The following is a 16,603-nucleotide window of genomic DNA, read 5'->3' as shown; positions in this document are numbered from 1 at the left end:
CTTTTACTAGTAACTTATGATACACTGGTCTTACTTTTTGGTACCTGAATGAGGGTACAATAGTAACGGAGAAAACAGGGTTTGATGGACACCTGACAAACAAGAGGAATAGTAAATTGGCAGAAAATATATATGGACATAATGTTTATTTATAGTATTTATCTACCACTTCATTCCAACCAGCTCCAAATGATGTGTATTGACAGCAGAACTAAAATAGCAAAACCCAGATCACAATGTTGCAATAGAGTAATGGTCCCATTGGAGCAGGGCAAAATGTAACATTCTGCAGCCCTGTATTTACACCACTGTAGTATCCACTGGCACCGCTGGAATTATGAAGGGGTACTATGAAGCTGTTGTAAAATCAGACACAATATTCTCAGCCCTCACTCAGGCAAACTACTCTTGGAGATCCTGCACCATATATTAGCAAGTTAGATTAAGGCTCTTTTGATAGATTCACAGCTGGTTGGGCAGCTATATTGGCCAAAGTTTTCAGCACCATGGAAAGGTCTCAATCTTTTACAGGCTGGATGTGTAGTATTTAATTCTCAGAACATTCCAGTCAGTGTGGCCATAGCTAGGAAGCTGAGAACTAAAACCTGATGTGCAGATTTGAGAATGTTGCTTTATCTATGCTTTATCCTTGGTAAATATGATTATCTTGCCTGAAGATTGTGAAATCTTAAAGGGTTAATCCTGCTTCTTTTCTTCTGCCTGGCACCTGCTGTTTTATTATGTTCCTATATAGCATGAGTATAGTATGAGACTAGGCTGAAGTTTCCATAACTAAAAATGAAGGAGGCATATAAGCAGCGAGGACAATAAGCAAGGAACATTGTCTAAAAGATTCCTCCAGGGAGACAGAAAAGGAGGAAACAAATTCTTAAAGAAAAAAGGGAGAGAAGAGATCCCTGAGCTAATCAAAAAAAAAAATTGGGCCTAAACACTTGTTACACCCCTCCCCAGCCCCAGCTAATTAACAAAGCAATAACTTTTGGGGAATCATCTTTGAACTAGATCTCACAGTTTCCATCCCTCTTGCTAAAGTCTTGCAGCTAGTTGAGAAGGATAAGGTTAAGTGTGGTTCAATGTTTATAAGTATGTGAGAAAGAGCAAAAATGCATTGTAATCAGCCAAGTTTTGCTGTTACTTTAAATTTACTGGCTTTCCATGTATTCCAAAGAACCTGATGTGCCTCAGTATTCAGTTGAAAATAGATATCCCTAATTATTTCCATATTGTTGACCAGGGCTCTGGATCTTTTTGCTCTAGTCACAGCTATTTGAACACCCAGGCAGCAAACAAGGAGTGCTTGACAAGATCTGCATGCCTTAACAGGCTGTGAATGTGTGAAGAGGGTAGAAGCACGTGTAACAGCAGCATGAAAGAATTGCTTCCTCAGCCAAAATGACCTCAGGAGAAAGCAGCCTGGCATCCATTTTCCTGGTTTCTAGACCATCACTACATCAAATTGGAACCAGTGATGGGTTTCAATTTTTTTTGGAACCTCTTCTGTAGGTGTGGCCTGATTTCCGGGTCCACTGGTGGAACCTCTTCTAACTGGTTTGGTAGATTTGACGAACCGGTTCTACCGAATAGGTGCGAACTGGTAGGAACCCACCTCTGATTGGAACCTACAATGCATGCATTATGCATGAGATCCCCTTAGGTAAAACATTTACTACTTGAGCTTTCTACTAGATTCTTGAATTGTTCCAGCCAATAATGTGTTGTGTAATGTACATATGTTCTTATAAATATGTGTGCTTTGGAGTATGTGTGCATTCATCTATAGGTTTCCATAATTACCTTATGCCCCTCCCACTATTGGTAAATGCACTATTTATAAACGGGTGAGGAATGAAAAATTCATAATGGATATTATGGCCGTATATATATACTGGAGTTTTCTGGCTTATATTGTTGCTTTCACAGAATTGCTTCTGTGAAAGATTTAAAAAAGTATGGAGGTATTTTATCCTTCATAGGGTTTGAACTGTCAGTTCTCAGAACTCATTTCTGGACTTGCAGCTGATTTAATAGACAATGCATTGCTCATCTGATGGCTGATTCTTCTCTTCATATTGTTTTCACTGCTAGGACTTGGTGACACAATCTTTAAGTTAAATCTTTTTTGGTTCTAACCAAAGTGATGGCATTCCTTTACTTTGAATAAGATCAGACCAGCAGGAGGAACAAGAGGGATGTCTTAGGAAATAAGCTTATAGCATGTAAGAGTAACTTTGCAATTCCTTGAGTTTGTTTATGGTTTATTTGACTCTAAGTCAGTGTTTCTCAACCTTGGCAACTTGAAGATGTCCGGACTTCAACTCCCAGAATTCCCCAGCCAGCATTCGCTGGCTAGGGAATTCTGGGAGTTGAAGTCCGGACATCTTCAAGTTGCCAAGATTGAGAAACACTGCTCTAGGTAGTCCTTGACTTACAACCACAATGGATCCCAAATTTTCTGTTGCTAAGCAAAACAGTTGTTGAGTTTAGCCATTTTGTGGCTTTCTTATCACAGTTATTAAGTGAGCTGTTAAGCTAGTAACATAGCTGTTAAGGGAATCTGGCTTCCCCATTGAATTTGCTTATTAGAAAGTCACAGGTGGTGATCATTATGACCTCATACAACATTCAACCATCATAAATATGAACCAGTTGCCAAGCATCCACATTTTGATCAAGTTACCATGAGGATGGTCATCAATGTAAAAATGGTCATAAGTCACTTTTTTCCAATGCTGTTGTACCTTGAAAAGATTACTAAATGAATGGTTGTAAGTCAAAGAGTAACTGTAATTGCAATTGAGTGAAGTGTCTGCTCTATTCCGTTGCATAAATAAAAATGCTGCAGAGGGCATTTTTTATATATATTTAAATTGGATATTTGAAATTGAAAAAAAAAGTTTAAACCTCTTTTACCTGAGATTTTTTTTGGAAAAAAATAACAAAGTTTTAGAATAAAAAAGTGGTAAAGATAATTTCAACTTGCTAATACACAGAGGACAATTAAGCAAACAGGGCTGAGCTGTGCCCAAAAAAGTGAGAGAACAAAGGCAGAGAAAGAGAGAGAACAAATTATAAGAATGAATGGAAGAAGAGATGCTTGAATAGAAATCCAAGGAGCCAGAATTAGAATAGAAAATGCAGCAGAAAACATTAGTGCACTGTTTTAGCAAACAATAGTCAATGAAAAAGGTAATTTGAATATATCAAAATAAATCCTGCTTTAACTAGTGACTTAAATAATCTTGCACTAGAAATTACCGACTTTTCTTTTTTTAAAACAACTAGTTTATGCATGATACAATTTTGTTTGCTGAATTAATTTTAATTATATATACACAGAGACGTATATGTATAGGTATATGTATAATTAAGACATGTGTGTGTGTGTATGTTTGTGTGTGTATATATGTGTGTGTGTGTATATATATATATATATATATATATATATATATATATATATATAGATAGATAGATAGATAGATAGATAGATAGATAGATATAGAGATAGAGATAGAGATAGAGAAATAGATATAGATATAGATATAGATATATAGATATAGATATATAGATATAGATATAGATATAGATATAGATATAGATATAGATATAGATATAGATATAGATATAGATATAGATATAGATATAGATATAGATATAGATATAGATATAGATATAGATATAGATATAGATATAGATATAGATATAGATATAGATATAGATATAGATATAGATATAGATATAGATATAGATATAGATATAGATATAGATATAGATATAGATATAGATATATAGATATAGATATAGATATAGATATAGATGATATAGATATAGATATAGATATAGATATAGATATAGATATAGATATAGATATAGATATAGATATAGATATAGATATAGATATAGATATAGATAGATATAGAGGCACAGTGGTTAGGGTGCAGCAATGCAGGCAAACTCTGCCCATTGCCAGGAACTCAATCCTGAATGGGTCAAAGTTGACTCAGCCTTCTATCCTTCCAAGGTTGATAAAATGAGGACCCAGATTTTTGAGGGCAATATGCTGACTCTGTAAACCACTTAGAGAAGGATGTAAAGCTCTATGAAGCAGCTATAAGTCTGCTATTGCTACTGCTATTTTGGAAAAACTGTTCTTGCCTACATTAACTTAGAGAATAGTGGAACTTCGATTTCACTGTGTCCATAACCATTAACTCCATGGACAGCACCTAAAAGCCTTACATTGAGTGCGGAGTTAATTTTTTTTAAAAAAAATATGCATCAAATTAAAAACATTTAGGCATATAGGTTGGTTTAATTTTGGGCTATAGGACATAGATAGTCTTGAACATATGACTACAATGGTCCCCAAAATTTATGTTGCTAAGCAAGTCAGCTGTTAATTGAGTTTTGCCCCATTTTATGACCTTTCTTGCTACAGTTATAAAGTGGGATCACTGCACTTGTTAAATTAGTAACATGGTTGTTATGTGAACCTAGCTTCCCCATTGACTTTGCTTGTCAAAAGATCGCAAATGGTGATCGTGTGACCCCGGGACACTGCAACCATCATAAATATGAGCCAGTTGCCAAGCTTCCAAATTTTGATCTCCTGACCATGGGGATGCTGCAGTGGCGTGAAAAATGGTCATAGGTCATTATTTTCAGTGCTGTTGTAACTTTGAATTGCCACTAAGCAGATGGTTGTAAGTCAAGGACTACCTGTACTCCTGTTTCCTCTTGGGCACTAACAGCTTGATCCTAGTTAGAGGCACATGTAGGGTCTCTTGCTTGGGCAGGGGGTTGGACTAGATGACCTGCAAGGTCCCTTCCAACTCTGTTAATGTGTTACTTCAAGTTTGCAAACCAATAAGGATCTTTAAAACACTAGAGTTGCCAGGCAGCAATAAAAAACAAATAAGCACATTAAAATGCTTTAGAAAGACACACACCTGCTGAATTTTATTCAGGTCTGCCAAGGAATCATCCACAACGAGTCACATAAAATAACCCTGGATCCCTCCCCAGCTTATTCCACTTTCAGGAGGAACTGACTCCCTTTCCTAACATCTTCGATTTAGAAATTTGCTCCCTCTGATTATATGGCCGGGCAAAGAATGCACATAATATCAGAGAAGCCTTGAGATTTCCTTATACTAGATTGGTTGGTGGAAATTCAGAAACTTCAGAAAACCCAACTTCTCTTAACATGTAGATCGACTAGTAATCTGTGGAAGCCAATCAACCTGAATTGTAGAAGTCTAAGATATTTCCTCTACGATGACAGGTTCTGTATCTTTGCCCTCTGCATTATCTGCAAGTAGAATATTTTGATCGGGTGTTATATTTTGATCAGGTGTGATATTTTGATCGGGTGTGATATTTTGATCGAGTGTGATATTTTGATCAGGTGGGATATTTTGATCGAGTGGGATATTTTGATCGGGTGGGATATTTTGATCGGGTGGGATATTTTGATCGGGTGGGATATTTTGATCAGGAGTATCAGATATGTATTTTGTCTCCTCCATTAAGTCATCTTCAACTTTGGTGATTTCTACAATAGCAACATCTGACTTTTTCACCTCCAAGTTGTCAAACTCTTTAGTGTTGCATTCATAAAAGTCTAAAGAAGATGTAGTGCCAGGGTCCTTTTGGTCAGAAAAATCTGATTGCAAAATTTTCACTAATGTGACTTTTTGATCTTCATCTGCCTTTGCATTTTTCATGATACTCGGTCCTTTTCTACAGATGTCAGTGAAATCACTATATGCAGCTGAACTTGACTGTCCTGAGAAGTATGGGGTTGTGGATTCAGATATGTCATCATCAAAATAGCTTTGGTACTTTCTTCTCCATCTAGAATCAGCACCGACAAGCCCAGTCACATCCTGAAAAGGCTTCCGTTCCAAGAGGGCATATTCACTCGGAAATACTGTCAAGAGAAATAGAGACTTTCAAAAGATAAGATATGATGGCATAATCATAATAATCAACTGTAGGAAAACAAAGGTATAGTTGGCATAATAATAATAATAATAATCAACTGTAGGAAAACAAAGCAAAAGAAGTACCAATAATAATAGGTTCCTTAGGTACAATCCCAAAAGAATTGGAGCACCATTTGAACATCATCAGAATTGATAAAACCACTATCAGTCAATGCAAGTTTACTTGGAACAGCTTACATCTGTGATGATACCTTTAATACAGTCAAATAATGATATCTGCCTATCCCCAAGTCTTTGGGAAGGACTTGATAAGTGCATAAAAATGTCAAATCCAGTCTAAACATCTGGCTGACTAATAATGCCTCTAACTAAAACAGAAGAATTGAAATAAAGAATAACTGAGCATTTAGAACAGTACAAAAACAAACAGAATAAGGTTGCCTGCCTTGAAACCTATTCCAAAGAAACAGGTGTTAAAAGAAGCCAATACTATAATATCAAATATAAGTACCAGCTCACTGCAAGAAACAAATCAACTAATGTAGAGTGCAGCTGCTGTTGTAATTGAATCCCTTGGGTGCAAAATCAATAAACAAGAGGGGAAAATGGAGAACAGTTTGCTAACAAAATGGCAGATCAGACTGGGAAATAAAATCAGCATGCTAAGATCAGATGTAGGTGAATTAGAACAGATGAAAGAAAGGCGATTCAAGGTCAAGAAGACCAAAGAATATCTGATCAAGAAATATAACCTAGAAACACAGAAGAATAAGAAAGCACTGGAAATAAGAAAGCAGCAAATAACAGCTTTAGCCAAGAAGATTAGCAGATAAGCAGCTCAAATTGCATAATACAATCAAAATTTCAGTCTGTTTCTACCAATCCATCAATAGAAATACTGCAGTGAACCAGTCAATAGTGAAAAAAAGAAGCAGTGAAGTTTTGGGTGCAGCTATAAGGACAACCCAAAGAAACACAGTGAGAATTCAGGTAAAGAGGGTGGATAAGAATAAAAAAAGAAGCTGAAATAAATGAATTTGTAATAATAGCAGAAATGGTGGAGAGGAGAGCAAGGAAGATCAAGAATTGGTCAGCATTGGGTGAAGGTGAACTGATCTACACCCACTTATTGCCAAGCAGTTTAAAGATATAGATATGGCAAGGAGTTGAAATTGAAGCAAAATGTTCCTTATAATTAAAGATCCAACAACAAAAGTAGCAGCACCAGGCAACTATAACCCACGTCTCTGCTTACCAGCAACTTTCATATGGCTAAATTATGTGGTAGCTGATGCAGTCCAACCTGAGCACAAAGGAACCCTCCCAAATAGCAGAGGAACAAAAGGCCAGCTCCTAATTGACAAGATAGTTTTGGAAAACTGAAAGAGAAGGAAGACCCACTTGAAGGTAGTTTGGATTGAGTGCAATAAAGCATTCAACTCCCGGACATAATCTTGGTTATTCAAATGCTTAAAATAACAGGAGTCAACAGAAACATCAGAAATTTTGTGCAAAGATCTACAGCACAATGGAAGACACCGTTGCTAGTCAGTGGTGATCGACTGGAAGAAGTTAACATCAAGAGAGGAATCTTTCAAGGAGACTCATTCTTATCACATTACTGTTTGTCAATCTACTGATTCCTGTGTCAACAATACTGAGCAAGGCAAGCCATGGCTTTAAATATCAAAACCTCCTTTACATGGGCAATCTTCTGAAATAGAATCATTGCTCAATGTCCTCTGTATATTTACAGAAAATATATTGCAATCATGTTTGGACTGAACAAATATGCCACTCCCACCATCAAAAACTGAAGGAATCAAGAGGCCCTATGGAAATAACATTAAGAGTTTGGAGGAAGATTATCACTAAAAAAATACCTGAGCATCCTTCAAGGTGACAACATCAAGTGCACTAAAGTCAAGAAGAAGGTTAGAAGTGAATACTTAATGAGAATGAAGGGAGGAAAAATCCAAACTCAGTGGATAAAATACCACTGAGGTAATTAACATTTAGGGAGTTCTAGTCATTAGATACACAGTTGGAATAGCAGACTGGATTGAAGCAGAACCAAAAGGGCTGAACGGAAGGTGAGAAAAATAATGACAAGAAATCATGGCTTTCATCCATGCAGCAATGTTGACAGATTTGTCTTATTAAAGAAAATAGGTGGGTGTGAAATGTTATAAGTGCACCAAACAGTTGAAGAAGAAAAGGGATATTAGAAGAAAATGTAAAGGACAGGAAAGAAGATACACTGAAACTAATATATAATGAAGGATTGCCAATTACTAAAAATAGCAAACTGGTTTATGAGAAAGACCAAAGAGGGTTACAATAAAAGGACCACATATTTAATCTTACATATACTGACAGCAGCAAGGATTATATTGGCCAAACACTGGAAAAATGAAAACACTCCACCAGACGAGGAAGTAATTCAAATTTTTTAGAATGTGCTGAAGTGGATAGGTTAACTTTTAAAATTAAAGATAAAGAAGACTCAGAATACAATCGGATATGGAACATTTTTTATGAATGGCTAGACACATTGATAGGAATTAGTGGAAAAAAGACTATAAATGTCTGTATTAAAATACAGGTTTTTTCCCTAGTCTTTGTCTGTGTAACTGACATACACTGTATTAAAAATGCTTATAAATTACACACACAAAAAGAGAGAGAGAAAGAGAAAGAGAGAGAGACAGATAGACAGACAGAGACAGAGAGACACAGAAAGAGAAAGACCAAATGAAGAGTAGCAAAGAAATGTGACAAGTAAAAGTATTATGTGGCCAGTACATTAAAAAAAAGCAGGCAAAGTAAATAACAATGATATATGTAATGATTAAGAGCAGATAAGTTGATGAAAGAGAAAGAGGAGCTAATTCTGGCTGCAGAAGACCATGCTTTAAGAACAAATGTTTACAAAGGCAAAATTGAGATGGCAGCAATGCCACTTCTGGAAAGAAGCTGAAGAAACGGCAGTACCACCTGACTACAAATAACTGTAGCAACAATGGTTCCTTGGAATATCTGCAAAAAGTTCAATTCGCCTGCAAGCAAGAACTGGTGAGACTATAAAGCAGACAAAGTAATAGAAAGAAAAGAAGCTAAAGTGATCTGCGACCTAGAATTCAAACAGGTAAGTACTGCTACACTAGACTTAACAAATATCAATAACAAACAAAGCAAAATGAAAAGCTGGAAAGTGGAGATAGTAATATCTGAAGACAGCAGAATAGGAGAGGAAGAAAATAACAAAGACCTGAAAAAAGAGGTGGCAAAAGAAAGCAAAGATAGTATCAATAAGCACTTTGCATGTAATCCCACAACACCTGGAGCACCACCTCATCACCATTGGCATTGACAAAATCCCCAGCAGTCAATTGCACAAGGTAGCTCCCCCTGGAACCATTCAACATCTTGTGATAGTACACTTCACAACCATCAAGGAACATCTGCCTATCCCACGTCCTTATGAAAGACTGAATAGGTGGATAAAAATGCCAAACCAAGTCTAGTTGGCTGTGTGATAAACCACAATAATAATTTATTAAGTTGATATGCTGTTCAGTTCCCAATGACTCTGACCAATTTACAAATTGTTAAAAACCTTTAAAATTGAATTAAAACAACAACAAATCACCCCTTCCCCAAAGGAACAAAATGCGGAAAGCAGAAACCTGGATCTAGAGAAGAAAAGGGAAATCAATCATCCTCATCAAAGGCTTGGGTGAAGAACCCCCAAATACTGTATTGTAATGAGAATTCAATATATTTTTCAAAGATAGTTTTTTTTTTTAAGGATTGGCCAGGATTGCAAAGGATTTTAAGGAAGGAAGACCTACAATAAAGAAAACATTTAAATATCAACTGTTGCTAAGAGAATTGACTTGCCAAGACGAGATATGACCAATTACTGTAAATCCTGTCCTGCTTATCAACCAAAAGGGGACAAAATAAAATTCAATGGCGAGAATAACTTTTATTCCCAGCCCCTTTTCTAAAATACTCCTGGTTTTGAAGGCTTTGTCCCCAATCCAGTAAAGACAATGCATATATCCTAATTGTATGTGACTATGCAACTCTCTCTCCAGGAGCTTTTTCATTATGGAGTATGCCAGCTAAAAGAATGGCAGAAGCATCAATTTGTCAAAAACCTTAGGAGGGTAGGCATTCCTAAGGAAATTCTCACAGATCAAGGATCCAATTTTCAGTCAGCTCAGGTTAAATAACTTTACACTGATTCAAGGACAAAAGGGGTGCATATCAGCCCTTATCATCTGCAGGGAGATGGTCTAATAATTGAAAGAATATATCAGACCTTTCAGAAATATGTGGGTCAAGGTCCAAACAATTGAAAACCTTTTTTTCCCTTTCAATTCAATATGGATTTGGCTACCATTTCTATTGCTTAGGTATAGGAAAATCCCACAAACACCCACTGGATTTAGCCTCTTGAAGTTACTCTACGGGAGGCAGCCTCAAAAGAGGTTAAAGAAGGCTGGTAGTCTTAAGAATTGAATATAATACAGAGGGGGGGGGGGACACAGATGGACGGACCAAGTTTTGTGCTGCATATCTAGACAATTTCCAAATCAAAACTTGGGAAGAAGACCTCCAATACTTGAAGTTAGTAATTGGCAGCCTAATAAAAGCCAATTTGACCATCAGTCTAGAGAAGTGCCATCTGGGGTATCAAGAAACCAAATACTGAGGATTCCTAGGTGGAAAGGGAGAGATAAAATCAGAACAAGGAAGGCTTAAAACCTTAGACCAAGTAGTAGCCTTCAAACAAACAAAGAAATCTGATCTTTCTTAGGGCTAGCAGGATATTACCAAAAGATTTTTTCCCTTATTTTTCTATAGTACTAGTTAAGCTGTATAGAAGAGCAGAGGGCTTAGCAATATTGCAGGCCCTTGTTCTACCTTCTTTCTCTCTATTTAAACCTTTCCCCCAGAATCAGCACATCATAAAGCTATAATCTTGACACAAGTGTTAGAAATGTGCCTTTTGAAAATTTGCACCCACCAGAAATTTAGTACAACAGCCAAATGAAATTAGGCATTTTCCCTTCAGAAGCAGTGGATGGTCCAAAAGGGATTTTAAAAAAAGTATAGCGGCCTATAGCAAGACAAAGCTATAATATAATATAAATAAAAAGACTTAATATAAAAATATAAAATGTAATGTAAATATAAAAATATAACATAACATAACATAACATAATATAATATAACCAATTTTGTTGTATACATATGACAATAAAGGCTATACTATACTATACTATACTATACTATACTATACTATACTATACTATACTATACTATACTACACTACACTACACTACACTACACTACACTACACTACACAACACAACACAACACAACACAACACAATACAGACTTCTACATGCTATCCATTAACAGAAAAACAAGAAATCTCAGAGAGAGGAAATTTAAGACAGCACAGGTTTAAGATTGCATATTGTATTTTAGCAATAGTACCAAGCATAATACATAGATAATTTTAATATAGTAATAGGTAATAGTTGTAATAGTTGTAATAGACTAATATGCTGAATAATAACAGTATAGAGTATAGTAATTGTCATAATTATTATAGTTACTATCATAGTTACTATGATAATTACATAGTAATAGTACAGAGATAGCAACAGAACAGAATATAGGAAGCATTCATGTATCAAAGCATCATTTTTTATGTTTGTTTTTATAAAATCTCCCCAACCCATGTAGGAAAATGTTAAGAAACCACCTCTTGAAAGTTCAGTTCTTTTGTGTCTCTCTTGAGTCTGGGTCACTCTAATTGTGTACAGTTTAACAAAGAACCTATGACATTCTGAAAGACAATTTCTCTGTAAAAAAAACCCTAGAGAGTTAGATTTAGGATAGAAGTTGCAAAGGTCAACATAGTATATTAATTCACTTGCAAGAACAAGATGGAACTGAGCACCAAGAACTGATTCCACAGATTGACTAAAAACCATCAGACAACTCACTTTCTTCTTCAGGACGCCTCTGTAGTTCCTTTACAGCCAGAAGAAATTCCTTGAAGTTCAAAAGCTTATTCTCTGCACAAAGAGAAGAAGGAATGTTGTCATCCCTAGCATTTGCTTATAGCTCTAATAGATTTCCGAGCATGATTAAAAATCCTACTTCAAGCTTTTGCAAACCTAAACCAACTGAGACCAGCATAACAGTAGGAACTGTTTACTCAGATTAACACTGGATGGTGTACCCTGAGATACTATTTTGATACCAGATTCCTCTTAGGCAGAATCATCTGATAGGTGTCTGTGTGTCAAATGGAGATACTCACTATTAAGACGAGTGCATTTTAGTGCATCATGCATAGTTTCACAGGTCAAGTGGACTTCAAGGTTTTCCAGGACTAACCTCAGATCATCAAGACAAACCATATCTTTTTTTATTTTCTTAAAAGCCCAGAGGGTATTCTGGAAGCCTGGAAGAAACACAGAAGAGAAAGACAGCAATGATTGATGTCTCCATGCATGAAGATGGAAGTCCTGAAATCATACGCTTTCAACCTTCTTTAAAATGAGGTGAATTAAATATAGGGTAGGTATGATGCATATAAAATCTGTAGATACATCATACCTATCCTATATCTAATTCATCTCATTCACAGAAGCATGAAGGATTTAGCAAGTGTTTGTTTGATTTTCATGAGGCAGTTAAGGGGAAGAAAGGGACTGCAATGATATTGTTGATAATGCCATGATCAGGCTGACAACTAGTGAAGAAAATTTCAAAGAGACTTCATACATTTGTGTATCTAATCTGTGTGAGAGAATGAGCTCTGCAGATTACAACTTCAACTCATAGCCAATAGCTTCTATCCTAAAGTGCCTTTCTAGCATGAGTAGCTCCCAAAGGAATACAGATTTGAAATGCATCCCAAGAGTTCAGCTTCTTGTTCAGCACTGCAGCAGAGGGCATGATGGATAGTTACTTCAGCTGAAAAGTAAAGGATGGGATAACTCCAGGAATCTGTGTTCCATCAACTTCTGAGGCAGAAAAGGGGAGGGGGGGGGACTCCAGCTTCTATAGCAATTATTAGTTGCTGTAGCTAAGGGTGAAAATGGCATAGAGGGCAAGCCAAATGACTTCATCCAACTGTTGCCATGGACACTAGAGTGTAAAGTATGAGCTGGGGTGAACAAAAAAGAAATTCCATGGAGCTGCTACTGTGATTTGACTACTAGACAGATACAAATATAAGGCACATCAAAAGGCAGAAGAGAAAAATGAGAGAAAAAGCTTGCTTTGCTTTCAATTAATTCCTCATAAGTCAAGAGATGAAACATGAAATATGACTTTCATATGCAGGCTTCCTTCTCCCAATTGAATGTCAGAAATCTATAGAATACATTTTCAAAAATCTATAGAATAATTTAAGATGTGCAGAAAGACTTATTCTTAATTTAGCTATGTCTAATATTAGGAGAGTTGGGTGATTATTCCGTCACAAATGATATTAACTATGAAAGCAACCCAATATCAGAATGTAATTCATGTGACATACTTAACAAAATAAAGCAGTCAATCAGAATGTCCTCTTTGCTCCTACTGAGGGAGAAACCAGTTTTTATTCTCATTCAGGTAAAAACATCAAATAATAGCAATAGCAATAGCAGTTAGACTTATATACCGCTTCATAGGGCTTTCAGCCCTCTCTAAGTGGTTTACAGAGTCAGCATATTGCCCCCAACAACAATCCGGGTCCTCATTTTACCCACCTCGGAAGGATGGAAGGCTGAGTCAACCTTGAGCCGGTGAGATTTGAACCGCTGAACTGCAGCTTAGCAGTCAGCTGAAATGGCTGCAGTACTGCACTCTAACCACTGCGCCACCTCGGCTCTAAAACTAATATGCACATTATCACAAGAATGATGTTTGTTTATATTTAAAAAATGAAAAGCAGCAGATATTTTTCAGATGATGTAAGTACAGAGAGAGAGAGAGAGAGAGAGAGAGAGAGAGAGAGAGAGAGAGAGAGAGAGAGAGAGAGAGAGAGAGAGAATTATGCTATACAGTAACAATGGTGTAAACATTTCCCTTGTTATTGCCTCAGTTTTTCTTCTCATACCTTCTGATTGAGAAAATGGTGAGGTTTTATTCACAACATCCAGAAATTCTGAAAAATTCACAGTCCCAAGTACTGTAAGAGAGAAAGAAGACTACAAGTGGGAGTGACATAAATACATTCAGATGAGCAAGTTGATAGACAGAGTAACATTTGGGTTTATAACAGGTGTACAATATATGACCATTCAAACTTGAGCCAGAATTTTGAGCATCTCAAGCCAACTTGCCCAATAGTTGTAGCCAACACTCTCTCCGGCAAAAAATAGCTGATGGACTAGTAATACCTACAAAGTAAACATAACAGGATAAAAGGAAGGCTAAATTGGGGGATCTATAGGATCATTATAAGGTTAGGCTTGCATGGAATTTCATAATAATATAAAAATGGAGTGTGGCTTCTGTTGCAATGTTGCATATATGTTTTTATCAGTTTGAATGCATGCATGCATACACACACACACACACACACACACACCTGCTCTCTTTAGAAGCCACTGGCAAAATATAAAACATATATTGGATGACTTGGAAATTTTCAGTCAGCATGGCTTCTCAATTGGGAAGGAGCATATCAAAGAGTGTATGTGTACATATACAAAGTATACAAAAAATTATAATGGCTGAACATCATATGCACAATCAAAATGTGATATATTTGGTTCCGACTCAATGGATTTTGTAATGCCTGACAACAGATGTGTTTCCACAATACAGTTAGCCATATCAAGTAAAGATGTATTTGACAATTTAGCACAACACGCTAATTTGGATTAATGTTAACCTTGTTTTGGTTCAAAATGTTCAGTGTACTCACTCGGATTGTTTGATTAGTTTATTATTCAGTTTGCAAATTTAAATACCATAATAGATTAATCCAGGCATCAAGTTAAGCATGCAGAAGCAGTCCAAGGTACCAGGTAGCGGTTCTAACAATTCTACAGCAAGTTAAGTTATTTTCTTCTCCCCAGGCTGTAGTTTATTCAGTGATCTAAGTATACAGGAAATCAGGCTGCCATTTGCATGACCTCCATTGCACAGGGCTAAGTCAGACAAACTGAAATTGGTGCATACATTGACTTCCACATAAACTTCTAATTTCATGAGGATATCAGCTTTCCACATGCACTGTGCATTAAAAAAAACTGCTAAGAACACAAAAGCCTCTAGATCACATACCATCCACGTTCATTAACTGAAGAGCACAATACATCTCATCTCTGGTCACTAGGATCTTGAGAGTGTGAAGTACAAATAGGAGTTTGCTGACAGGAACTCTGCCACACTTCAAGACATTGAAAACAGTGCAAGCTCTAGAGAGCCCTGAACACACTATACAATCTGAAAAGTAAAATACCATGCATTAATTATTCCCACAACTGGCTGAAATTGGATAGAAATGCAAAGCTACACAAAGAATGGACAATGGTCTGTTCTGAGTCTTGTGAAAGCCCCTTGCTCAATAATAGTGCAGCTGTACAGTAGAGCAGTGTTTTTCAACCTTTTTTGTGCAAAGGCACACTTTTTTCATGAAAAAAATCACGAGGCACACCACCATTAGAAAATGTTAAAAAAATGTAACTCTGTGCCTATATTGACTATATATAAAGTAATTTTCCCACGGCACACCTTACACTATGTCACGGCACACTTGTGTGCCGCGGCACAGTGGTTGAAAAACACTGCAGTAGAGCAAGAGATGTGGATCTTTACAATCTTGTGGGCATATTTTTTGAGGGCAAAATAATATTTTTAAAGGCCTGTGGTAGCAGAGATGGTCCAGATCTCTGGACTCTGCAGATGGCAAGTATTTTTTTCAGAAGAAAAGAGCCACAGAAAGAAACTTCTAGTTCAGTTTTCTCTGAAGACTTGATCAGACTGTGAGAGAATTAGTGATATACAGTATACAAGAGTGGCGACAACTTTTGAAAGTTTTGGTAGTATGAATGAAAAGTGAAAAAAATATATGAGTGAAAGTAGAATCAATGCAGGAAAAACAAATATGTTTATGAAAACATATCAAAGATAGACTCATCTACTAACAGGAGTAATGGAACAGAACACAATGGAATGAAAATTGGCAGGAGAGAGATGTTTCTGGAAACCACATAAAACAGAGTGAACAGAATGAAGTTAAAGAGTGCCTCAAAAGTGTGTAGATTCAGAGCTCATTGATTGATTATTTTGGTATTTACTTTTTTTAATGCCACTTTAAACATTTTTCGTGCTGTTCACTGCCCCACCTTTTCTTTTTTTGTTGTAATTTTGCATGTTAACTTTTTATTTTTTGAAATTTAATTTATTTATTTTTAAATACTTCCAGAAATGAGACAAGGAGAGAAGATTATCACTAGCACTAAGCACAAGTTATTTTAACTGAAGTCCAAATCAGTGAATTGATATAACGGTAAATTATACTGTACAGTACACCCACGTTCTAGGCATCTCCATCTCACTTTTCTCTTGGACCTCAAAAAATGTTTCTAGAATCCTGTCATAAT

At 36.3% G+C, this 16,603-nt stretch overlaps 1 protein-coding gene across 1 annotated transcript in view; it reads right to left on the bottom strand.

Annotated features, from left to right (window-relative positions):
* Positions 1 to 4,947: 4,947 nt before the first annotated feature.
* The window catches only part of LOC148045981 (uncharacterized), a 26,231-nt gene continuing 14,575 nt past the window's right edge, over positions 4,948 to 16,603 (bottom strand). The window contains exons 10-14 of the mRNA XM_087711864.1: positions 15,282 to 15,443; positions 14,107 to 14,178; positions 12,316 to 12,459; positions 11,996 to 12,067; positions 4,948 to 5,950 (exon numbers count right to left, since the gene is read on the bottom strand). Of these exons, the coding sequence (XP_087567990.1) occupies positions 5,277 to 5,950; positions 11,996 to 12,067; positions 12,316 to 12,459; positions 14,107 to 14,178; positions 15,282 to 15,443 (1,124 nt within the window). The 3' untranslated portion in view covers positions 4,948 to 5,276. The remainder of the gene's footprint in view (positions 5,951 to 11,995; positions 12,068 to 12,315; positions 12,460 to 14,106; positions 14,179 to 15,281; positions 15,444 to 16,603) is intronic.

Source organism: Thamnophis sirtalis, unplaced genomic scaffold, assembly GCF_051295495.1.
Source record: "Thamnophis sirtalis isolate CommonGarterSnake01/CBP01778 unplaced genomic scaffold, rThaSir2_p1.2 scaffold_4, whole genome shotgun sequence".
Lineage (NCBI taxonomy): Eukaryota > Metazoa > Chordata > Lepidosauria > Squamata > Natricidae > Thamnophis > Thamnophis sirtalis.
Note: the sequence above shows the minus strand (reverse complement) of the source record. Positions and strands in the feature narration are given on the sequence as shown.